The 19,787-nt window shown below is 57.9% G+C and overlaps 2 protein-coding genes across 4 annotated transcripts in view; one reads left to right on the forward strand and one right to left on the reverse strand.

Annotated features, from left to right (window-relative positions):
* Positions 1-415: 415 nt before the first annotated feature.
* On the forward strand, positions 416-2,717 carry PRLH (prolactin releasing hormone). 2 transcript variants are annotated; one of them, XM_053216003.1, is made up of 3 exons: positions 416-487; positions 1,903-2,060; positions 2,463-2,717. In XM_053216003.1, exons 2-3 carry the CDS (start codon positions 1,961-1,963, stop codon positions 2,591-2,593), a joined length of 231 nt encoding a protein of 76 aa, XP_053071978.1. In that variant the 5' UTR covers positions 416-487; positions 1,903-1,960; the 3' UTR covers positions 2,594-2,717. The 2 variants fall into 2 exon arrangements, with proteins under 2 accessions (XP_053071978.1, XP_026902670.2); XM_027046869.2 differs by lacking the exon at positions 416-487 and having other exon boundaries at positions 1,785-2,060.
* A 6,826-nt stretch (positions 2,718-9,543) lies between these two features.
* Positions 9,544-19,787, reverse strand: part of RAB17 (RAB17, member RAS oncogene family) — a 29,542-nt gene continuing 19,298 nt past the window's right edge. For both annotated transcript variants that reach the window (XM_027046845.2, XM_015064770.3), the window contains 5 exons: positions 19,009-19,168; positions 13,112-13,263; positions 11,889-12,014; positions 9,943-10,036; positions 9,544-9,669 (listed from right to left, as the gene is read on the reverse strand). In XM_027046845.2, the coding sequence (XP_026902646.2) occupies positions 9,557-9,669; positions 9,943-10,036; positions 11,889-12,014; positions 13,112-13,263; positions 19,009-19,165 (642 nt within the window). In that variant the 5' untranslated portion in view covers positions 19,166-19,168 and the 3' untranslated portion in view covers positions 9,544-9,556. The remainder of the gene's footprint in view (positions 9,670-9,942; positions 10,037-11,888; positions 12,015-13,111; positions 13,264-19,008; positions 19,169-19,787) is intronic.

The following is a 19,787-nucleotide window of genomic DNA, read 5'->3' on the forward strand; positions in this document are numbered from 1 at the left end:
TACAGAAACAGGACGGCACTGGTTTGCATGTGATGAATGCAGCTGTGAAGACCCCGCAGGTGGGGGACAGACAGGGGACTGAGGCCTGGGAAGCGGGGTCAGGCCCCGGCAGCCTCTCCCGTCACCCTTCTGTGACCACAGTGCTCCCACACTGCCCCGCCCGTGGCACAGACTTTGCCATCAGCCCAAAGGCCGGTGTGAAGAAGGAAGGCTAATGTGTTTTAAAACCACTCGACCCAAATGAGATTATATAACCCAGGAAGGGACAAATCACATCGCTGATGAGTTTAAAAAAAAAAAATAGAAGACAGAAAAGAAAAAGCGGAGACTCTGTCCCAATGCCACCCTGGGAGGGAGGGGGATGCGGTTGAGGCGGGGGGGGGGGGAGCAGCTGGGGGGTGGGCTGCTTCCTCCTCGGGTTATAAAAGGGGGTGAGCTGGCCCTGCCTGGGTCACCGCTGGGCGCAGCACGCTCGTGGGGACCCGCGGTGAGTACCCACCCCACCCCCACCCTGTTTCTCTGTGCCCCTTCCTTGTCACTCTCCTCCCTGTAGGGCTGGGGCAGGAGGGTCTCCCTGCAGCCAGGGGTTTGTGTGTCTGAGGGGCACCCACCTGCCCAGCTCCGATGCTCCAGCATTGGCCACAGTAGAGACAAAGGGCAGAATTGTCCCTGCGCCCCTGTGGCAATGCGGAGCAGGAAACCCAGTGGGCTGGAGGCAAGAATCTCCAGGCGGAAGAGAAACAGGTCCTTGGGGACCAGGGGCCAGGACGCGTCCTACCCCTCCTATGAGGCCAGCCACCGGCCTGGGTCCCGCCCAGAGGAGCAGCAACAGCCCAGCCCGTCCGGATGGGTCTCTACATTACTCTGCTTTCGTGGTGGCACCTCCGTGTCCTCCAATTCCCACCCCGCGTGTGACACCCCAACAGAGAGGTGGGCATTTTAAATCTCTCAGACCAAGAGCGCTTTCCATGGGGCTTGGGCAACCTGGAAAGTCAAGGTCGGCAGAGGGGTCCTCCCTAGAACACACAGGGTGCTCAGGCGCCTTCTGATGCCCCCCCCAAGTGCCGAGGGTGGGGGCACGTGCGGGAGGAGGGCCAGGTCCCCCGACGATGGCAGGGTACCAGAGGACTCTTCCACAGCCCGACCACCAGCTGACCTGTGGGGACACGATGGACTGGGTGTCGGGAAGTCCTGGGCTGAGTGAGGGAAAGCAGCCTGCGCCGGGGACCCCCAGCCCCCCGCCACGTCCCTGGCAGGCAAACCGCCCCCTGCGCCCAGGGCCTCTGCAGCAACCCTGGGGGCCAGTTCCCCACACCCTGCTCGCCTCTGCCCCCCCTGCCTGTGTGCACAGGGTGCACACAGCGGTACAGAGAGCTCCAGTCCCTCCGGCTCCCTGACACAGACAGACAGACAGACAGACAGGGGCCATTCCCAGACAGCCCACCTCTCTACACCCACGGCGTGTACACCTCCCCGGTTCCTTCCGATGACATGGGGGTGGTGCAAACGGGTCTGAGCCCGTCAGAGGCTGACACACGCGTGCTGGCCTCACGTAAGGCTCGCTGCACAGAATGAGGCCCCGGGGAGGGCGACGCGCTTTGCAAAGAGCCTAGTGTGGCCCAGGCCCGCTCCAGCGCAGCTCAGAGCAGCTCACGGAGGAGGTTGGCTGCGCGTGCACCCCACTCTTCACACGTGCACGGGCCTGTGACCGCACGCGCGCGCTCTCGTGTCCTACACAGGCGTGCGGTCCCACGCATGTGCGCGCGCGCGCGTACACTCACATGCGCGTGCACATACCCTCTCGCTCGCGCACGCCGCGCTCGCGTTCTCTAAGGCTCCCACCTCTGTGGCCGCCCGCCCTGCCGGGTGTGTAACGTAACCTTGCTCCTGCCCTGCGCCCAGGTCGTGCCCTCCCGGGTGGGATCCCACCTCGAGCCGGCCCTGAGCCAGGAGCCGAGGGATGAAGGCTTTGCAGGCCTGGCTGCTGGGCCTGCTGCTGCTGGGAATGGCCCTGCGGGGGGCTGCGAGCCAAACCCACCCGCACTCCATGGAGATCCGCAGTGAGTGCCCGACCCTGGGCATCAGCCTCCTTCACCCGCCCCACCCCCCTCCACCCCCAGGAACCGTGGCTCACCACGAGTGCCCCTGCCCTGGGAGGGGTGCGGCCTGTTGCTTGCCAGGCCTTTCCAGAGAATGGCCCGGTCACCTGCTTCCCAGCGCCCCTGCCGACGCGCGCAGCACACAGTTGAGGGGCTCATTGGCTTTCCCCGCCCCTGGCACGAGACCCTTGGGGGGGCGGGGGGGGGGGGAAGGGGTGGCTGCGTAGCTTGAGTTCCCATTTCCCAAAGCTGCCCACTACCCAGAAGTGACCTGGCCTGCCACCTGCAGGGACAGACGGCACGCACGTGCCAGGGGACGCACAGCGGACGCCCATGCACAAGCTCTCGCTCTCTCCTTCCCAGACCCTGACATCGATCCCGCCTGGTACGCGGGCCGCAGGATCAGACCCGTGGGCCGCTTCGGCCGGAGGACAGCAGCCCCCCCGGGATGTCGTGAACCGGCCAGGCTGCTCCCCCCTGAAAGGAGGCGCTGAGCCCTCTGGGGATGGGGGACAGCCCGGCGCAGGAAGACATGATTCCAGGAGCCTCCCCCCACCCCCCCTCCACGGCTCCTTTCCCTTCAATCCTAATAAAAGCAGCTGGCCTTGTTTAGTTGCATCTTTGTGGTGGCAAACTGGAAGCTGTCTTCCCTCGAGGGACAGTAGCCTAGAAGGATGCTCAGAGTCCAGCAGCCCAGAGGCTCCGTGACTCGCCTGAGGGCACCCAGCACTGGGTAGGGGATCTGGGACCTTCCTGGGTCACCTGCGGCCCATAGCGCCCTCCACCTGAGTGGCTCTGAGTGGCTGTCCAGGCTGCACATTGCACCACGCGGTGCAGGAGGCCCCCAGGGGCGGGCAGCACAGCCCTTCCCCGTGACCCGTCCTCTCTGAGCCCAGTCGCTTTCACCTCCCTTGTTTGCTTGCACTTAGAGGAGAAAGACAAGCGTGAGCTGCTTGTTTCTAACCACCAGCGGGAGACTCGAACCTAAATGAACTGCACCGCGTCCCTTTGCTGCCCGTGCCAAATCGCGCCAAGATGTCCCTACGTCCTGCCTCAGAGGAGCTTGCCTCGGTGCCAGGGCCACACCCCCACGAACTGGGCAACTGAGCCCAGCCCTTAACTCTGAGCCTCAGTGTCCCCATCTGAACACCCCCGGACAGGAACACCCACCTCACTCCACAGCTCAGGCAGTCACAGCACCTGCTTGCAGGCCAACACGGTGTGGGTGTTCGGTGTAAACCCCTTCCCCAAGGCCCACCCCACCCTGGCGTGCAGGGAGGAGGGTGGTGGGGACGGGCTTAACGGGCAGCCACTTCCAAACCCAGAGCACGCGGGCCACTGTCTGCACCCTTTCAGGGTCTCGGGAGCCCACCTTGACTGCCAGACTTCCGTCCGTCCACACCCAGGAGGCCACAGAGCAGGCCCGCAGGCCCCCAGACCCCAGCCGTCCCTGCTCCATTTTGAGGGAGGGAGGTCCAGGGCTCACCAGACACAGGGAGGAGGCAGGGCCAGGACCGCTCCCCGGAACAGACAGGTGCTGGACCAGGCCTGGGATGGGGCGCAGTCAGGAAAGCAGGTCCCAGCAGATGCTCAGAAAGTGACACACGAACAGATGAAGTGCGGTCGATCCACACAGCGCGTTAGGACTCAGCCATAAAAAGGACCGGGGTCTGCCGATGCCACAGCTCGGGTCCTCGAAAACGAGACGCCAAGTGGAAGGCGCGAAAGTCCACGTAGCGTATGATCAGATTTCTATGAAATGTGCGGAAGGGAGACAGAGAGCAGACTGCCGGTTGCCAGGGTAACTGCTTGACAGACATGAAAACATCTTGGAGCTGGACCGAGGGCCTGCTTGCAGACCCTGTAAATATGCTCACGCCGCTAAATTACACCCTTTAAAAAAAAAAAGAGTTCGCACGGAAACACAGCGGTGTGCCGATGGGCTCCGGAATGCGGTGCTCCGGTAGGGCAGCCCCGGGCCACTAACACACCTTCTGTGCCCAGAGGGATGGAGAGGCGGGAGATTATGCTTCCTGCAACTTTTTATGAAAGTTTTTAAACACACGGGAAAGTTCAAAAGGTAATCTAAGGAGCATCCCACACACCCTCTCTTAGAATCAACACTTTTTATTTTATGTATTTGCTTTCTCTTCCTCTCTCTCTCTCTCTCTCTCTCTCCCCATCCACCATCTGGAAGTAAGTTGTAAACATCGTGACATTTCCCCTAGATATTTCAGCACGTTGCTCCTCAAAATGAGGACAGCATCCTGCATAACCACAAAACGACCATGCCTAAAACATTTTCTAATAACTCCATAATATCACCTGGTTTTCAGTTCATAGTCAAAAATCCCCAAGTATGGCCAGAAAGTCTTGCTGTCCTTTTTTCTTTCTTTTTGTTGAAAGCAGGCTACGATCTAAATTCACTGTCATAGTTAGGTATTGCTTGTTAGCCCCTGACCTTCTTATTTTGTCTTGACACGGACTCTCTCAAGAGCCCAGATGCGTCATCCTGTAGAATGATCTGGTTTGTTGAGGTGTGTTCCCTTGTTCTGTCCCTGAATTTCCTGTGGTCTGAGAGGCAGATCGAGCGCCTCAGCTGGATTCAGTCACTTGCTGTGGGCACCAGCACTGTGTCCCTCCTCCTGCTGTGTCCCTCCGTGTGACCCTGGCCTAGAGGCGGGGATCTCCACCGTAAGGGGTCTCCCCCCTGCTCACCGTGTGCCTGACATACCAGCCCTGTGTGCCCAGCACCCCCCCCCGCCCCCACCAGTGATTTATACACCCACTGAACATCCCTGCTGGGAAGCAAATGACCTCACCGGTGGGTCACACAATGGAGATTCTCCAATTCCTTCCACATTTATTAGCTGGATTCTTCTAAAGGAGGTCTCTCTCTCTCTCTCTCTCTCTCTTTTTGTTCAACACCTTACAAATAATATTAGATGCTTCAATTGTCTCAGTTTGGCCCAGTGGGAACCCCAAGAAAGGAATAATTTTTAAAGAAAGAAGAAGTCCCTGAGTCGACCGCTCTGGGCTGTTAAAAGACAAAATTCAAACATTTGAAGACCTAATTGGCTTTATTAAGCAACTCCTGAATCGGGCAGCATTCAGTCCAGCCAGGAGACATGCTCTGCCCAGGTGCAGAAAAGGAAAGATTTTAAGGACAGAGAGAAGGTTCTTTTTTTTTTTTTTTAAGGGATTTATTAGCATTGTTTAGGCAAGGTCGCCCTCCTAAGGGGGAAGGGGTCTTGCAGAGGATGGCCTCCAGGAAATTCCAATTTGGCAGGTTAAAGGTTACATTCCAGAAGGAGTGGAAACCACGGTTGTGTTAAGTATTAACAGGGCCTTCAGTGGTTCCATTATGGCCTTGTGGTTGTCTTGTTAACAGGGCCCGGGGAACTCTTCCAGTGGGGTTGGAGGAGATGCATCCCGAGGAAACAGAAGACAGGGAAAGGGTACCTTCAGGGGCAGGACAGCGGTAAGGGGAGGCCACTTACCAACCCTCTGAGTCTCCTGCCTCCATCACCGAAGGCATGCACACATACAGGCTCCAGAGAGGACCCAGGTCCAAACTCAGGCTAAGTGGGGCGGGAGCAGCTTCCCAGGCTGCAGGCAGGACAGTGGGCTCACAGGCCGGCATCCCTCAGTGATGGGGTTTGAGAGCAGTAGGGGTCCGGAGCTGACGGTCAAGAAAGAATTCTTGAGACATCTTTGGTGCAAAAGGGACAGGACCCGTGGGCAGAAAGAGCTGCCTTGGGGTTGTGGCAGGTCACTGATTATACACCTTCAGCTTGGGAGGGGGTTAGGGACAGTGCAAGTCTCTAAGGTATTTTGGAAGCAAGGTGTCCAGGACCTTGAGGGGCTGGCTGTTGCTAGGGAAACGTCATTTACTGCTGTTGAGTACAAACTGTCAGGAGACCCTTCAGATGGCTATCAAGGGCCAGAAGCTTGGAGGATGATTGCCAACATATATCTCGGGAGGCAGAGATAAAGGAAGTTTCTAAAGGAATTTTTATATGTTAATAGAGACTCACGGGATCCTGGGGGCGGGGACGGGGTGGGTAAGGATAACGTTAAGCTAAATTTGCCTTTTGCCCATAGCAAAGTGTCATCATCCGGGCAAAGCCCCCAGAGGAAGGTCACTGCCTGTCTCAAGGACTTGTCAGTGGGCTGTAGGCAGTAAGGAAATTCAACTTGTCATTTGCCTTTGTTCCCACATTGTCAGGACCAGAGGCCATCGCACAAGGGAACTAGTATTCCTGGGACTCCGCCGGGAATGCCTGCCGACCCCATGGGTGCATCTCCCTGCGTACACTGCCCCCACCCCAGTCTCAGGTTCCGGGATGGGGCTGAGATCAGGTGGGCGGAGCACAGATACAGAGCCCTTCCACCCGTCATTGTGGTGGAAGCTGGTTTTGGAAAGCCTGTCTTTCCTTTAGATCTCGGGGGAAAACCCATCTCTATCCTCTTGCCGGGCACACGTTTGTTGAGCGCCTGGAGGGTGTCAGATGTTGTACCAGGCACCGAGCACCCCATAGGAAAAGGACGGCTAGAACCTCTGCCCTCGGGTGGTTCTCCAGCTTGCCAGAATATTAGGTTCACCTGGGAGGCTCAAATCTCCCGGGAACCAGGGCCCAAGCTGCACCACAGACCGATTTAACCAGAGCCTGCGGGGGGCAAGGGCTGCTGCTTGTGGAGGCTCCCAGGTCATTCCATAGCAGGGTCGAGCCACCCGCCTAGTGGGGCAGAGGAGAGGGAAAGGTGCAGTCACATCCTGGGTGATGGGGAGCTGAGCTCCAGGACCACAATGCACCGCATCCAGCCTAGGACACCATGGACGGATGCTTGGTGGAAAGAAGTCCAAGGATACGTTTTAATAATAAATTCTAGCACAGTGATACTCACTAGACAAAACAGGAGGGAATAGGTATAGATACATGGGTATCCTACAAATATCTCCTTCATTTTGCCACTTCCCATCGCATCAATCAACTCATGAGAAATGTCTCTGAAAGCCTGGCATTTAGCAGCGAATACCCAGACCCTGTGCCCTCGAGCAGCGGGGTCTGCCTTAAGCGATGCTGGAATGCCATCTAGTGGCCAGGGGTGACCTCGGCCTCCTGCGGCCTCCAAGGGGGATCTGGTCAGGTTGGCACAGGGGTCCCCAGCCCTGCTACAGCAGGGAAGATGGGGGGAGCAGAGGGGGAAGGGGACCCCAGGGACTGGCACCCCAGGGACTCACACTTTACATGTTTCATCTACGCGGGAATAATAATGAGAAACCGGGCAACTTGACCACAGACATTGTCACGGATGAAATTGTTCAAGAAAAAAAAATAACGTGAGTGGAAATCAAGGAAGCAGGCCCTCTCCAAGGCTATTATTTTCTGTATTTGCCTTGTAGCTTTTCTCAAAGATCATGACAAGGGAAGCCTTGTGAAATCTGCTTTAGTCTAGAAAGATCCATGAGAAGCTCTTGGAGAATGTACATCAGGAAGGCCTGAATCCGTGGGACACCTGGGCTGTCCCCACCTCCCCAGAACAGACGCTGGGTCTGCCTGGGCCCAGCTCCTTCCAATTAGGATCACGAGGTTGGAATGCAGAGGGTCCCAGGCCTGCTGGATGAGGGCGGGACCAGCTGCCAGAACCTAGAAGGGATCCTCGTGGGGAGCCCTGACCCTTGGCAGGATACTGCCAGGCTGAGGTGACCTCATGTGGACGGGTCCCAGCCAGTGCCTGGCTCCGTGTCCTGGTCAGTCTGCTGCCGGGGTTCCTCATGCGCTGGGCCCCCACAGAGGTCCAGGCCTGGGGCTGGGAGGACGTCCCCATGCAGGTGGATGAGAGCAATTCCGGAGGAGCCCCTAGAAATGCTGCCACACCCTTTGCAGATGTCACGAATTCAGAGTCAGCATGACCTTGGTCCTGCTGTTGACCCTCATAGTCGATACAGCAAGGCCACCCTTTCCAGGGGGACAACAGTGTCTTAGTACTTAAAATTTCAGACTAGCTAATTACAGTCCCAGGGACAAGGATGAAACCAACACCACCCCTGCCCCCCCCCCCACAGTAAAATAGCCACCTTGACATCAGGGTTGAGCTCCCAGAAGGGCCATCGGGGCCTCCCCCTGAAGGTGGGCAGTAAGGAGGTGAACACGTGATGTGTCACCACCGGAGAGGTGTCCTGGGCCTCCTCCGTCACAGCCTGTGCGTGGGCCCGCCTCCTCATTCACGCACCACCTCCTGTCCACGTGCCATGACAAACCCCAACTTGCAAACTCTCTAACCGCTGGGTTAGATAACACGGTTCCATGTTTGAAGACATATAAGCTGCAAAACTTACACCACAGGCCAAGAGTCAGGCTCACAGGGCACAAGCATCACCTGGTGAAACTCAGAGCCGGGAGAAGAGAGGGGCAGGGGCCTGGGGCCCCAACCCCTCCCTTGGGTTCTGTCCCTCCCTGGGCCACGACCCTGAGAGGCAGGACGTGGACGCAGCCCCATAGTCCACACCTCATCTCCTCCCAGCACCGCCACCCCTGTCCAGGCCTGCCCCCTCCTCTCACAGCTCCCCAAACCAGGCGGGCCCAGCCCCGGACAGCGCCCCGTCCAGCCCAGGGTTTCCAGTCCTTGTCGTCCCCTGGCCTGCTTCACCCTACGCTAGGTAGTGAGGCAGCTGAGGGGACGAGAATTCCGGCAGAGGCGGGTGCACCTGTCCCAGGGAATCTGGAATCACCGTCTGCTGAGGCAGAGCTGACACCCCCCACCCCCACCCCATCAACACGGGGCCTAAAATTTTAAAGAGAAAAGAGTTTTATTGGAGCCCGAGTGAGGACATCTGCCCGGGACACACGATCCTCACAAGGAAGAGCAGAGTCGTATACGCCTTTTACATAAAGAATTACGAGTCATCACGGCAAAGAACATTCCAGAAAGTTACAGATTTTTATCTTATGTTTTTAGTATGTGTGAGGCTGTATGACTTTCATCTTACGGGAACCAGGGAGGTGTTTTTTCTTTTTCTCATCTTTATGTTTGGAAAGCTCCTTGTTGGTTTTTTTGTTTTGTTTTGTTTTGTTTTGTTTTGTTTTTAACGAAGCGGATGTACAAAGTGTGCTGGGGGCAGAAACGGAGCGACTGCTTTGAAAAGTTTTCGTCCCTTGGTAAATGTTAAAGTCCAGCTTCCCCGTACCAAGGCCCACAAACCCTAAAAGGGGACAATTTCTCTCATCACCCCTGGGAGCCTGTTGTCCCTGGCTCCTCTCCTGAATGATTCCCGCCAGCTTTGAGAAGTGGTAAGGCTCAAGGATGCCAGCTTCCAGAATCTCTAGGACTCAGCAACAAGCCCGCTTCAGGAGGAATCAGAGTACGTGGCCGTGGCAATGGCTCACCCCAAGGGGCAGCCGGAGCCGGGGCCTGGGGGCATCCTCCCCAGGCCCTTCCTGGCGCGGCTGCTGTTAGTGGGCACAGCATCCGGCCTGCCCGGCAGGTGCCCCCTTCAGAGCCAGCCCTGCATCTCCCCTCTGCAGCTGGGCCTTCTTCCTGTCTTCTCTCTGCAGCAGCTCTTGGGCTGCGAAGGACAGAGGAGGGTGGTCTGGGAGCGGAGGCCCGCGGCCTGGCATGCACCCTGCACGTGGGTCAGTCCCGGGACCCCGTCCTCCCTGACGGTTACCCAGAGCCATGAAGTCCAGGCCCCTGGCAATCCTGCTCACCTTCCAGCCCCCGGAGACATTCTGTCGGGTCCCAGGATGCCAGAAACGAGACCCAAGAAGCAGAGGCAGTGATGACTCCCCTCCCCCCCCATCACCACCACCCCTGCTCTCCTGGGGGCCCCACCACTCACCTATGGTGCTGAAGACCTCAGTCACCTGGTGGTTCAGTTTGGCCGAGGCCTCCACGAACAGCAACTTCTTGCTCTCCGCAAACTCTTTCCCTTCCTGAGGGAAGTGGCCGCAAATTTACAAAAAGACTTTCCCCCAGGGCGCCTGGGTGGCTCAGTCTGTGGAGTGCCCAACTCTTGATTTTTTTCTCAAGTCACGATCTCATAGTTCTGGAGATCAAGCCCCACATCAGGCTCCGCGCTGACGGCGTGGAGCCTGCTTGGGATTCTCTCTCTCCCTCTCTCTCGACCCCTCCCCTGCTCATGCTCCCCTTTTCAAAATACAGAAATAAACTTAAAAAAAATTTTTAAGGAAAAAAAGTCTCTTCCCTAGGAATACTCAATTGCCTTCTAAGACCCAAGACCAGTGATGGTTCCCAATTCTGTATTTCGGTTCTCTCCTGCGGGGGCCCAGGGCCGGGGAGGCGGGGAGGCCCTCGCAGGGGGAGGGCTCCCCTCCCAGCAGAGCCTGAGCCACCAGGGGAAGCTGGCGGCTCCCCGCCCACACGTCTCTCCTGCACCCGTGGGCTCTGATGTAGGGCCAAGCAAGTGAGAAGGCAGGAAATGTGGAAGCTGAGCCGAGCTGAGCCCTCCTTCTGGGGGTCCCCCCTCACTCTCCACACGGGTGAGTACTGCGGGGAGTGATGCATCAGGGTGTTAGGGGGGCACTGATACAATCTGAACAAGGTGTGGACTTAGTATTGTGTGAATGCCCATTTCCTGATTTGCTCACTGCTCTGTGTTTTTGCGAGACGTTAGTGTTCGGGAAGGCTGGGCGAAAGGCATACAGGAACTTTTTGTGGTACTTCTGCACCACTTTTTTGTAATCCTGGAATTATTTTAAAATGAAAGCCAGGGGCGCCTGGGTGGCGCAGTCGGTGAAGCGTCCGACTTCAGCCAGGTCACGATCTCGCGGTCCGGGAGTTCGAGCCCCGCATTGGGCTCTGGGCTGATGGCTCGGAGCCTGGAGCCTGTTTCCGATTCTGTGTCTCCCTCTCTCTCTGCCCCTCCCCCGTTCATGCTCTGTCTCTCTCTCTGTCCAAAAAATAAATAAAAAACGTTGAAAAAAAACCTTTTTAAATGAAAGCCAGGGGCACCTGGATGGCTCAGTCAGTTGAGCATCTGACTCTCGATTTTGGCTCAGGTCATGATCCCAAGGTTGTGGGATGCATCGAACCCCACTCTCTCTCTCTCCCTCTGCCCCTCTCCCCCACTCACAATCTCTTTCTCTCTCTCTCTCAAATGAAAATTGGGGGTGCCTGGGTTGCTCAGTCGGTTAAGTGTTTGACTTGGGCTCAGGTCATGATCTTGTGGTTCGTGAGTTCAAGCCCCACATCAGGCTCTCTGCTGTCGGCACAGAGCCCAACGTGGGGCTTGAACCCAGGAATGCCGAGATCATGATCTGAGCCGAAGTCGGACACTTAACTGACTAAGCCTCCCATGCACCCCAACTATGGCTTTCTTTACTTTCTAGCCCTTGCTCGGTTCCTAGCGAGGAAATCTGGATTTTTTCACTTATCTCTTTTTCAATCATTGATTGAACACCCACATAACTCAGCCCGGGATGAAGGGGCAGGAAAGGCCACGGTTTCTTCGTGAGCCTGGCTAACCTGGCCGGGGTCCTTGGAGACCGGCCACACGGGTCCCCCCGCCCCCTTCCAGAAGGGCTGGCCTGGGCCTCCCCACATGTGGGGAACAACCATCGCTAGGCCTGACTTTTCCAGGAAAGATCAGAAATCTTTGCTCAAAAGGGACATTCAAGTAGGAAGTATATATGAGTGTCTGTGACGTGCGTGCAGGTGTGGTGTGCACGCGGGTGGGTGGGAGACTGGGTCGCGAGTGGTCGTGTCCACCTTGGGGTCACCCCCTTCTCCCCTCGGGGAGTGACACAACCTAGTCCCAAGCGCTACCTGGAACGTCACCTCCCGCCGCTCGCCAACGTCCGTCTTGTTGCCAACCAGCATCACCACGACCTCCCCCGGGGGTGCCTCCCTCTCGAGGTCCTGCAGCCACTGCTGGGCTTTGCAGAAGGAATCCTAACGAAGAAAACACATGGACGCCACACAAATCTCACGGGTGCTCTTCATCGGCTCTCCCAGCAAAGACATGCGGGTGTGGCAATGCAGATGTCCACGGCCACGCTGCGTGGAAGCACCCACCGTCCAGTCGGCCAGACGACAGACCCCCCGGAGGGCTGCTCTGTCCCCTGAGGCAGGGCGGCCCGGTCTTCTGGCTTCGGGGCCCAGGTCATACCACAGCTCCTTCCCCTCCCCACAGGGCCCGAGTCTGGAGGCTGCGGGCTGTTCGGGGTCAGGCCTCGGGCTCCTCACTCCTGGGTGCCCTCCGGGACCACTCCGTGCAGGAGAGTTTGGGGGCATGGCTATCACCTGATCCTAACTTTGGGACCCCGGAGACCAGGCCTGGGTGGGGGGCCTGCCCTGGGCCCCACGCTGCCCCTCTCCCCTTCCTGCTGCTGAGCTGCTCAGGTGGGTGGCCTCCCATTCCCCAGCCCAACCCGCCTCCCTCCCCGCCCTCACCCCGCCGTCTCTGGGTCTCTGCTCTCTCACTAAGGACCATCTTCCCTTTCTGCTCACCTGCCCACCGCACCCCCATGCCCAGCCTCACCCCCAACAGGCTAATCCCCACTTTTCCCTCCCTCCCTGCAGGAAGTCTCCCAACCCCAGGCTGAGTCAGGTGCCCCTCCTCTCAGCTCCCTTCCGTCCTCCTGCTCTAAGCACCTGCTCACGTACTTAGTAGCTACCCAGATGACACTGTGGGGGACGTACAGCCAGGGGCCGCGTACTATTTCCGCAACAACACCCCTCACCAATTCGGCGGGCACCCAAGGAACCGTGAGCGGTAGACGAGGGTGCTCCGTGCGGGGTTCTGAGAGGACCACGGAGGGGCACAAACTCAACCATGCAGGAGGAGCAGGGGTTATCAGTGAGGGCTTCCTGGAGGAAGTGACAGACTTTCATTAAGTGTTTTCTACCGGCTGTGGTGGTTTTACCATAAAGCACCAGCGCGGGCCGGTCACAGAAAGCCCTCAGAAGCCAGCGTCCCCGTGCCCGGGAGCACAAGGAAGCAGGTGCCTCGCGAAGGCGGGTGGGGACGCGCCCGGGGGGAGCCTCACCCTCCTGGTGATGTCGTACACCAAGATGGCCCCACTGGCGCCCCTGAAGTACAAGCGGCAGACGCTGTGGTACTTCTCCTGGCCGGCCGTGTCCCAGATCTCCAGTTTCACAGCCACGGCGCCCAACTCCAGCTCCTTCGTGAAGAACGCACCTGGAACAGAAGCCCAGGGACAGCTTCGCCCACAGGACGGGGTCTCCCCCCACACCCAGCTCGGGCCGGGCCGTCGTGAGCCCTGGGCCCAGAGAGACAGCTGGCCGAGTCAGCATCGGGAAGGCCGAGCGATCCCCTCTCCCGGAAGACGGCGGCTTCCACAAAAGGAAAAGCGTTACAAGTTGCCGTGGACCCTTCGCAGATTCCGCAGAGGCTCTGGGCGGGAAGATGGGCTCTTGGGGCCCGAGGACAAAGTCCTCCGGACAGCGTGACGTGGAAGGACCTCTGGGCCTGGGCCTCCCCACATCCGGGGACCTCTGACAACCAGGGGTCCAGCACGTCCCAGTGGGCTTCCAGCGATGCAGCTGAGCCCCGGGGACCTCTAGAACCATCCGCACCCCCGCCCCACCGGCCGTTCAGTGACCAGACCAACCTGGCCGAGAGGTGCTCACGACCACATCAGTCGTCCCCCAAGTCCCTCCTGCCTCCCGCTGACCTTCTGGCCTCATCGACGCCTCTCCCTGCCGACCTCCCTTCCCTGAGGGCCCCGCTCGGCATCGTTCCTCTGGCCGCCCGGGTGTTTGCCGAGGTCTTCAGACAACAATCAGCCTTCAAGGGCTTCTGCTGCGTCCCCCCCTCCTTCCCGAGGACAGGTCTCTAGCAGCCAACCTGTGCTCCTCACACACACACACACACACACACACACACACACACCCCTGATGGCACAGGTGGACTTCTGTGTTCTCACCTGTCACCCTGGAGCCAGTGAGCAGGGACCTGTATTCATTCCCATCCCTGCTTAATAGTTACATGCAGTGAAGGACCTACCTGCCCCAAACCCTTCATTCTGCGCACTGGGAAATCTGCCTCCCGTTGGACTTTTAACTCTGAGCTTTACTTGCCGAAGCGGTGAGGTTTTAAAATAGTTGTTTAGCGGGGTGGCTCAGTCAGTTAAGCGTCCAACTCTTGATTTTGGCTCCGTTCGTGATCTCAGGGCTCGTGGGATCAAGCCCCACATCAGGCTCTGTGCTGACAGCACGGAGCCTGCTTGGGATTCTCCCCCCGCCCCTCACGAAATAAATAAACTTTATAAGTAAGTAAATAAAATTGGTGACACCAAGGTGTTCTGCTGTGTCCTCTCCAGAACTGGAGGGAGGGGCTGGGAGGGGCTGGGAGGCCGTGTCCAGAGCAGGGAGGAGGCTCTAGGCGGAGCTGCTGGCCTGCCCAGACCCCAGGCCGGGTTTCGGACCCGTTAGGGGATACTGGCAAACACAACCGCGTGTTTGATATTAAAACTGTCACTGCCAGGCCAAGTGCATCCGTTCCCGGAGCTGCCATATTAATTACCGCTAACTGGGTAGCTCAGAACAACAGACGTTCGTTCTTCCCGCCCTGGAGGCCAGAGGTCTAAAATCAAGCTGGCACCGGGGTTGGCCCCTTCTGGAATCTCTGAGAATTGTTTCCTTGCCTCTCTCCCGGCTTCTGGCAGTTGCTGGTACCTGCTGGCATTCCCCAGCTTGGAGACACGTCACCCCATCTCTGCCTGTGTCTCCACAGGGCCCTCCCTCTGTGACTCTGTGCTCGCTCCCTCTCTCCTGTTCTCTCTCTCTCCTGTTCTTATGAGCACATCTGTCACCGATTCAGGGCCGGCCCCAAATCCAGGATGATCCCATCCCAACATCCTTAACTAATCACGGCTGCAAACACCCTTTTTCCAAACAAGGCCACATTCACAGGCCCTGGGGATTGGGATGTGGATTTATCTTTTGGGGGACAATGCAACCCGCTACAGACACTGGAAAAGGGATGGGTCTGGGCTGAGGTTTTCAGTGCAACGCGGGTAGAGTTCTCTCACACGAGAACCTAGTTTGGGGTGGCTCCTAACAGAACCCACCAACGGGCGTCCTCTGCCCGCACAGCCTGCATTGCCCTGCGTGTCCACAAACCTGAAGTCAGATCAACTTCCGAGGTGTTGGGCCTGGATGTTTGTGTCCCCTCCCAAAATTCATAGGTGAAGTCCTAACCCACAAAGAGACGGTATTAGGAGGTAGGGCCTTTGGGAGGTGATCAGGGCTAGAACAGGTCATGAGGGTGAGGCCCCCATGGTAGGATTATGACCTTGTGAGAAGAGATCCAGAAGGCTTGATCTCTCCCTCCTTCCCCCTCTCCCTCTCTCTCTCCTTCCCTCCCTCTCTCTCTCCCCCCCACCATCCCTCTCTCCCCTTCTCTCCCCTTCCTCCCTCCCTCCCTCTCCCCCCTACCTTCCCTCTCTCTCCTTCTCTCCCTCTCCCTTCCCTCCCTCTCTCCCTCTCCTCTCCCTCCCTCCTATGCAAGCACAAAGAAAGGCTACATGAGCACACAGCAAGATAGCAGCCAGACGGCAGGTACCCACAAGCCCAGAGAAGAGGCTCCAAAACAGAACCTACCGGCCTACACGCTGACCTCAGACGCCAGCTTCCAGGAGGGTGAGAATAAATCGCTGCTGTGTAAGCCACCCCGTGGGTGGTGTTTGTTATGGCAGCCTGAGCAGCTACAGCTCTGGGTGGAACAAAGCTGCAGCCTATTTCCATAGTAGGACGAAGAGCTCCCAGCCCTCACGGGGCTATTGCCAGGATGGAACGGGACGTAAGCAGACCCCACTGCCAGCTTCCCCAGGGGCCTCTCGGATCTGCCTACTCTTCAGCAGGCCTAGCTCCTTATCTTTTCCTTCTCCACTTTGTTTTTGTTTTTTTTTTTTTGAATGTTTATTTGTTTTTGAAGGAGAGAGAGAGAGACAGAGCACGAGCGGGGGAGGGGCAGAGAGAGAGGGAGACACAGAATCCGAAGCAGGCTCCAGGCTCCGAGCTGTCAGCACAGAGCCCGATGCGGGGCTCAAACTCACAAACCGTGAGATCATGACCTGAGCCGAAGTCGGACACTAGACCGACTGGGCCCCCCAGGCGCCCCTTCCTTCTCCACTTTGTAAAAGATGGCTCCCCGTTGAGCTTAAATCCATGTGCAACCCCAACCAATTTGCAAGGAGGGTTTCAGTCCAAGTGATGACCAGGCACGAATAACTGGATACTTGCAGAGACCAGAACCTTATCTGCCCCGGAGAGAGACACAAGCTCCCTCGGGGCCCCAGGAATGGAATCCAGAGCAACCTGCCAGTCCTGGGCCCCAGGGACCCCTGGGTTCCAACCAGGAAGAGCCCACATTAATCACTTGTTCAGAAACCCACGGACCGCATTGTCTACATTGTCACAGCTAAAGCCAAAAAGTGATTGAAAAGTAAACTTCCAGGGAATCCAGACCGACTTGGAGATTTTGCCTGAAATGATATTAGCAACAAGGTGGGGGTCTGGGGGGTGGAATCAGGCCAAAACCCAGGGGATTTTCAGTTTCTCGAACACACTGGCACATTTTCACGGGCCTTGGATGGACTGAGCCGGGGGCGCCTGCACAGTGTCGTATCGTGGCCCCATCAGGGCACAATCCAGGCCTCCTCCCCCTCCCCCCTCCCCCACCTCCTCCTCCACGGCTGGTCCCACCCAAGACCTCAACACAGGTGCCCCAGAGCCAAGGACACTTCCGGCCACGCCCCTCGGCCACGCCCCAGCCTCAGCTGAACGCCCTGGGGGGGGGGGGGCTCCCGGAAGCTGGTGCCCTGAACAGCCCCCATCTGCGCGCCCAGCTTGTAAGGTATCGCCCCAGATTAAAAAGCGTCTCTACAAACGTTGACATAAGGGACGTGGTTGTGCTCGCTCTCCTTCTAATGTCAACAAACAGCTGACTCACTCCTCTGAGCCTCTTCGTGGCGTTTGCCTTTTTCATAAACATCATCATCGGAGCCCCGGTTGAAGGAGAAATGGATGCCTTCTCGGGGCCACCAGGGTTCAGCAGCGACAGTGGAGAATGCTTGCCGCCTTTCCCTTCCCGCGAGAGGCACTGCTACCCGCTGGCGAATACGCCCACAACCACTAGATGTCAGCATTTCTCCAAAAGATGTCACTCCGTGCAGGCTGGGGAAATGGGCCCGAGTCCCCAGGCTGCGGCCAGTTGGGACTCCAGGATGAGGGGTCGCTCTGCGGGGACCCCGGTGGGGTCTTCGGGAGCTCTCTGTGGTTCAAGCCCCCCAGCCACAGCACTCCCACTTGGAGCCTCCACCTCCCCAATAAGCTCTCCCCCGAAGTGGGACCCGGGCCTCGCAGGTAGGTGGCTGGGGGTGGCTGGGGTGGCCAGGAGAACCAGGGCTTTTCTGGTCTCCCCTCAGCAGGCTGCCACCCCCCCAGGAGACTATGCTCACTTGGGATTCCCACTCTGGCTCTGCTTCGGGACATGAGTCTGTCTGTCCCAGTTACCGCTCTGGCTCCAGAATCCCCTGGTTGGAAGGATGGGGGTCTTGCCCTGAGACAGCTAGAACACCGTGCTGACTCAGGCACCTTTCCGGAGGGCGGTACCCAGAGCCTGTGCCATCCTCTGCGGCCAGGTCACTGCACGCGATCGCCAACAGATCCAGACCCCCTGGGGGGGGCCCAGGGACCCCGGCCCTCCTGGAGTAAAGTATCTTGAAGCCAGCATGCTCGGAAGGCAGCAGCACCCTGGACAAGCCAGCCCCTGGTCCCACCCTGCCCTCTGCAGTGCGGGCGTGGGTGATGACCTTAGTCACAAGATGGTGATCGGTGCCTTTAGACAGTCTTAAGCCCGCCTTGCAGGGAGAGCCCACCACAGGGGGGCGTTTATATCCCCCTCCCCCCCCCCCCCCCCCCCCCGCACAGATGACGATGTCAAGACAAGACAACAAGCCGTTTACCCACGTGTTGGTCACTCAGGTCAGACTTATTGAAAGTTTCCTCCAGGCCAATCACCCCCCTCCCCCCCCAGCACACACTACCTCTGTCATTGTCCCAGCTACCTGCCTGGGAGGAGCAGAGCCCCTCACTCTGGCCCTGGGGCTCTGCTCCTCCTGCACCCTCTCCAGAACAAAAGCCAGTTCTCTTGTTAAAGCCAGCGGTGTGTGACAAGAAAGGCAAGCCCCTGCCTTCAGAAGGATTTTGTACAACACGGACTGCATTTACGTACACCACAGGAAGGATCGTCTCCACCTCCTCGTCTGAAAAGTGGGAATATCAACTTTTAGTAATACATATTGATGCAGTAATTATAATAGCATAGTGACTATGCTTCGCAGGATGCGAAGGAGGCCGACAGCTCGGCAGGTGCTCCAAAGCCCCCTACCCTTGAGAGGTAGGGTAACCTATGTCACCTCTTCAAGAAGTGCAGTGAGAGGGTCTTCCCTCCCTGCCACCCCGCCCCCTGCCCCCCACCCCCACAACCCAGGCCAGGCTGGTAAACCGAGTCTGGGCCGAAAGGGAGCCATTCTCCTGTAAGCCACCCCAGGGGGACAGCGTCAGCAGGAGGGAACCCAGGCAGGGTGAGAGACCAGCTCGTCTGGTGGGTGTGTGGCAGGGCCTAGGGGGCCTTCCTCTGGGCTCCCCCCTCCACCAGGTACAATCCCGCTCACCAACCCCTGGGGACCTGAGGCCCTGACCCTGAATCTCCACCCCTTGCAGACTCCTGCTTTACTGAAACCCGACCGCCTTCTGGATTCCACATGTGTCTGACCAGCACAGGCCTCGTCCCCTCCCTGCGGTGCTGGGCACGACCTGGGGCTCTGGGGGGAGCGTGGGAAGTGCCTGCACCCGAGCCATCGGCCCTGGCTTCTCTAGCAGACTAAGGAAGGGCGTGCTGTCCCATGTCACTTACATCCCACGGTGGGCAGGATGCTCTTGAAGTCATTCTTCACGTACCGGAGAGCCAAGCTGGACTTGCCCACAGAGCTACTTCCCAAGAGGACCAGCTTGAACACGCAGGGCTGGCCCGGGGCTGCCCCGGGCCAGGGGACACCTCCCGCCTGCGCCATGCCCTGCAAAGAGACAGCATTTGCAGGAGGTTGAATGAATGAGTCGGAGGCAGCCTGGGTCGATACCCCTGCCCCACTCTGCAACCCCATCTCCCCATCTGTAGAGTGGGGTGAGTAGTACCCGGGTGACAGGTCTGTTGTGAGGAACTAGTTGGGGGTCGTGTTTGGGAAGGGTACGGGCAGTGCCCAGCAGGACCCATAGTTATCATAGGGGCTAGTTATCATAGGGGCTTACTGTCCTCAATCCATTCTCACTTTAAAAAAAGAACATTACTTAGGGGCACCCGGGTGGCTCAGTCGGTTAAGCATCCGACTTCGACTCAGGTCATGATCTCACAGTCCGTCAGTTCGAGCCCCGCGTGGGGCTCTGTGCTGACCACTCAGAGCCTGGAGCTGCTTCAGATTCTGTGTCTCCCTCTTTCTCTGCCCTTCCCCTGCTCTCGCTCTGTCTCTCTCTCAAAAATAAATAAACATTAAAAAAAATTTAACAAAAACAATAAATAATTTTTAAAGACCCATTACTTATTCCAAAAAGTATCTGAAACACCCGAGAGGCAATGTACTGTCTCTGTGACTCACGGGTTCAAGTTGGTGTTTCAGAATTATCCACCTAAAGAAAAAG

The sequence above is a fragment of the Acinonyx jubatus genome, chromosome C1, assembly GCF_027475565.1.
Source record: "Acinonyx jubatus isolate Ajub_Pintada_27869175 chromosome C1, VMU_Ajub_asm_v1.0, whole genome shotgun sequence".
Lineage (NCBI taxonomy): Eukaryota > Metazoa > Chordata > Mammalia > Carnivora > Felidae > Acinonyx > Acinonyx jubatus.

Bases quoted from the DNA above. Each gene is read 5' to 3' on its own strand.
- PRLH (XM_053216003.1), top strand. From the start codon at position 1,961: ATGAAGGCTTTGCAGGCCTGGCTGCTGGGCCTGCTGCTGCTGGGAATG. The intron at 2,061-2,462 runs GTGAGTGCCCGA...TCTCCTTCCCAG, and splicing joins GCACTCCATGGAGATCCGCA to ACCCTGACATCGATCCCGCC.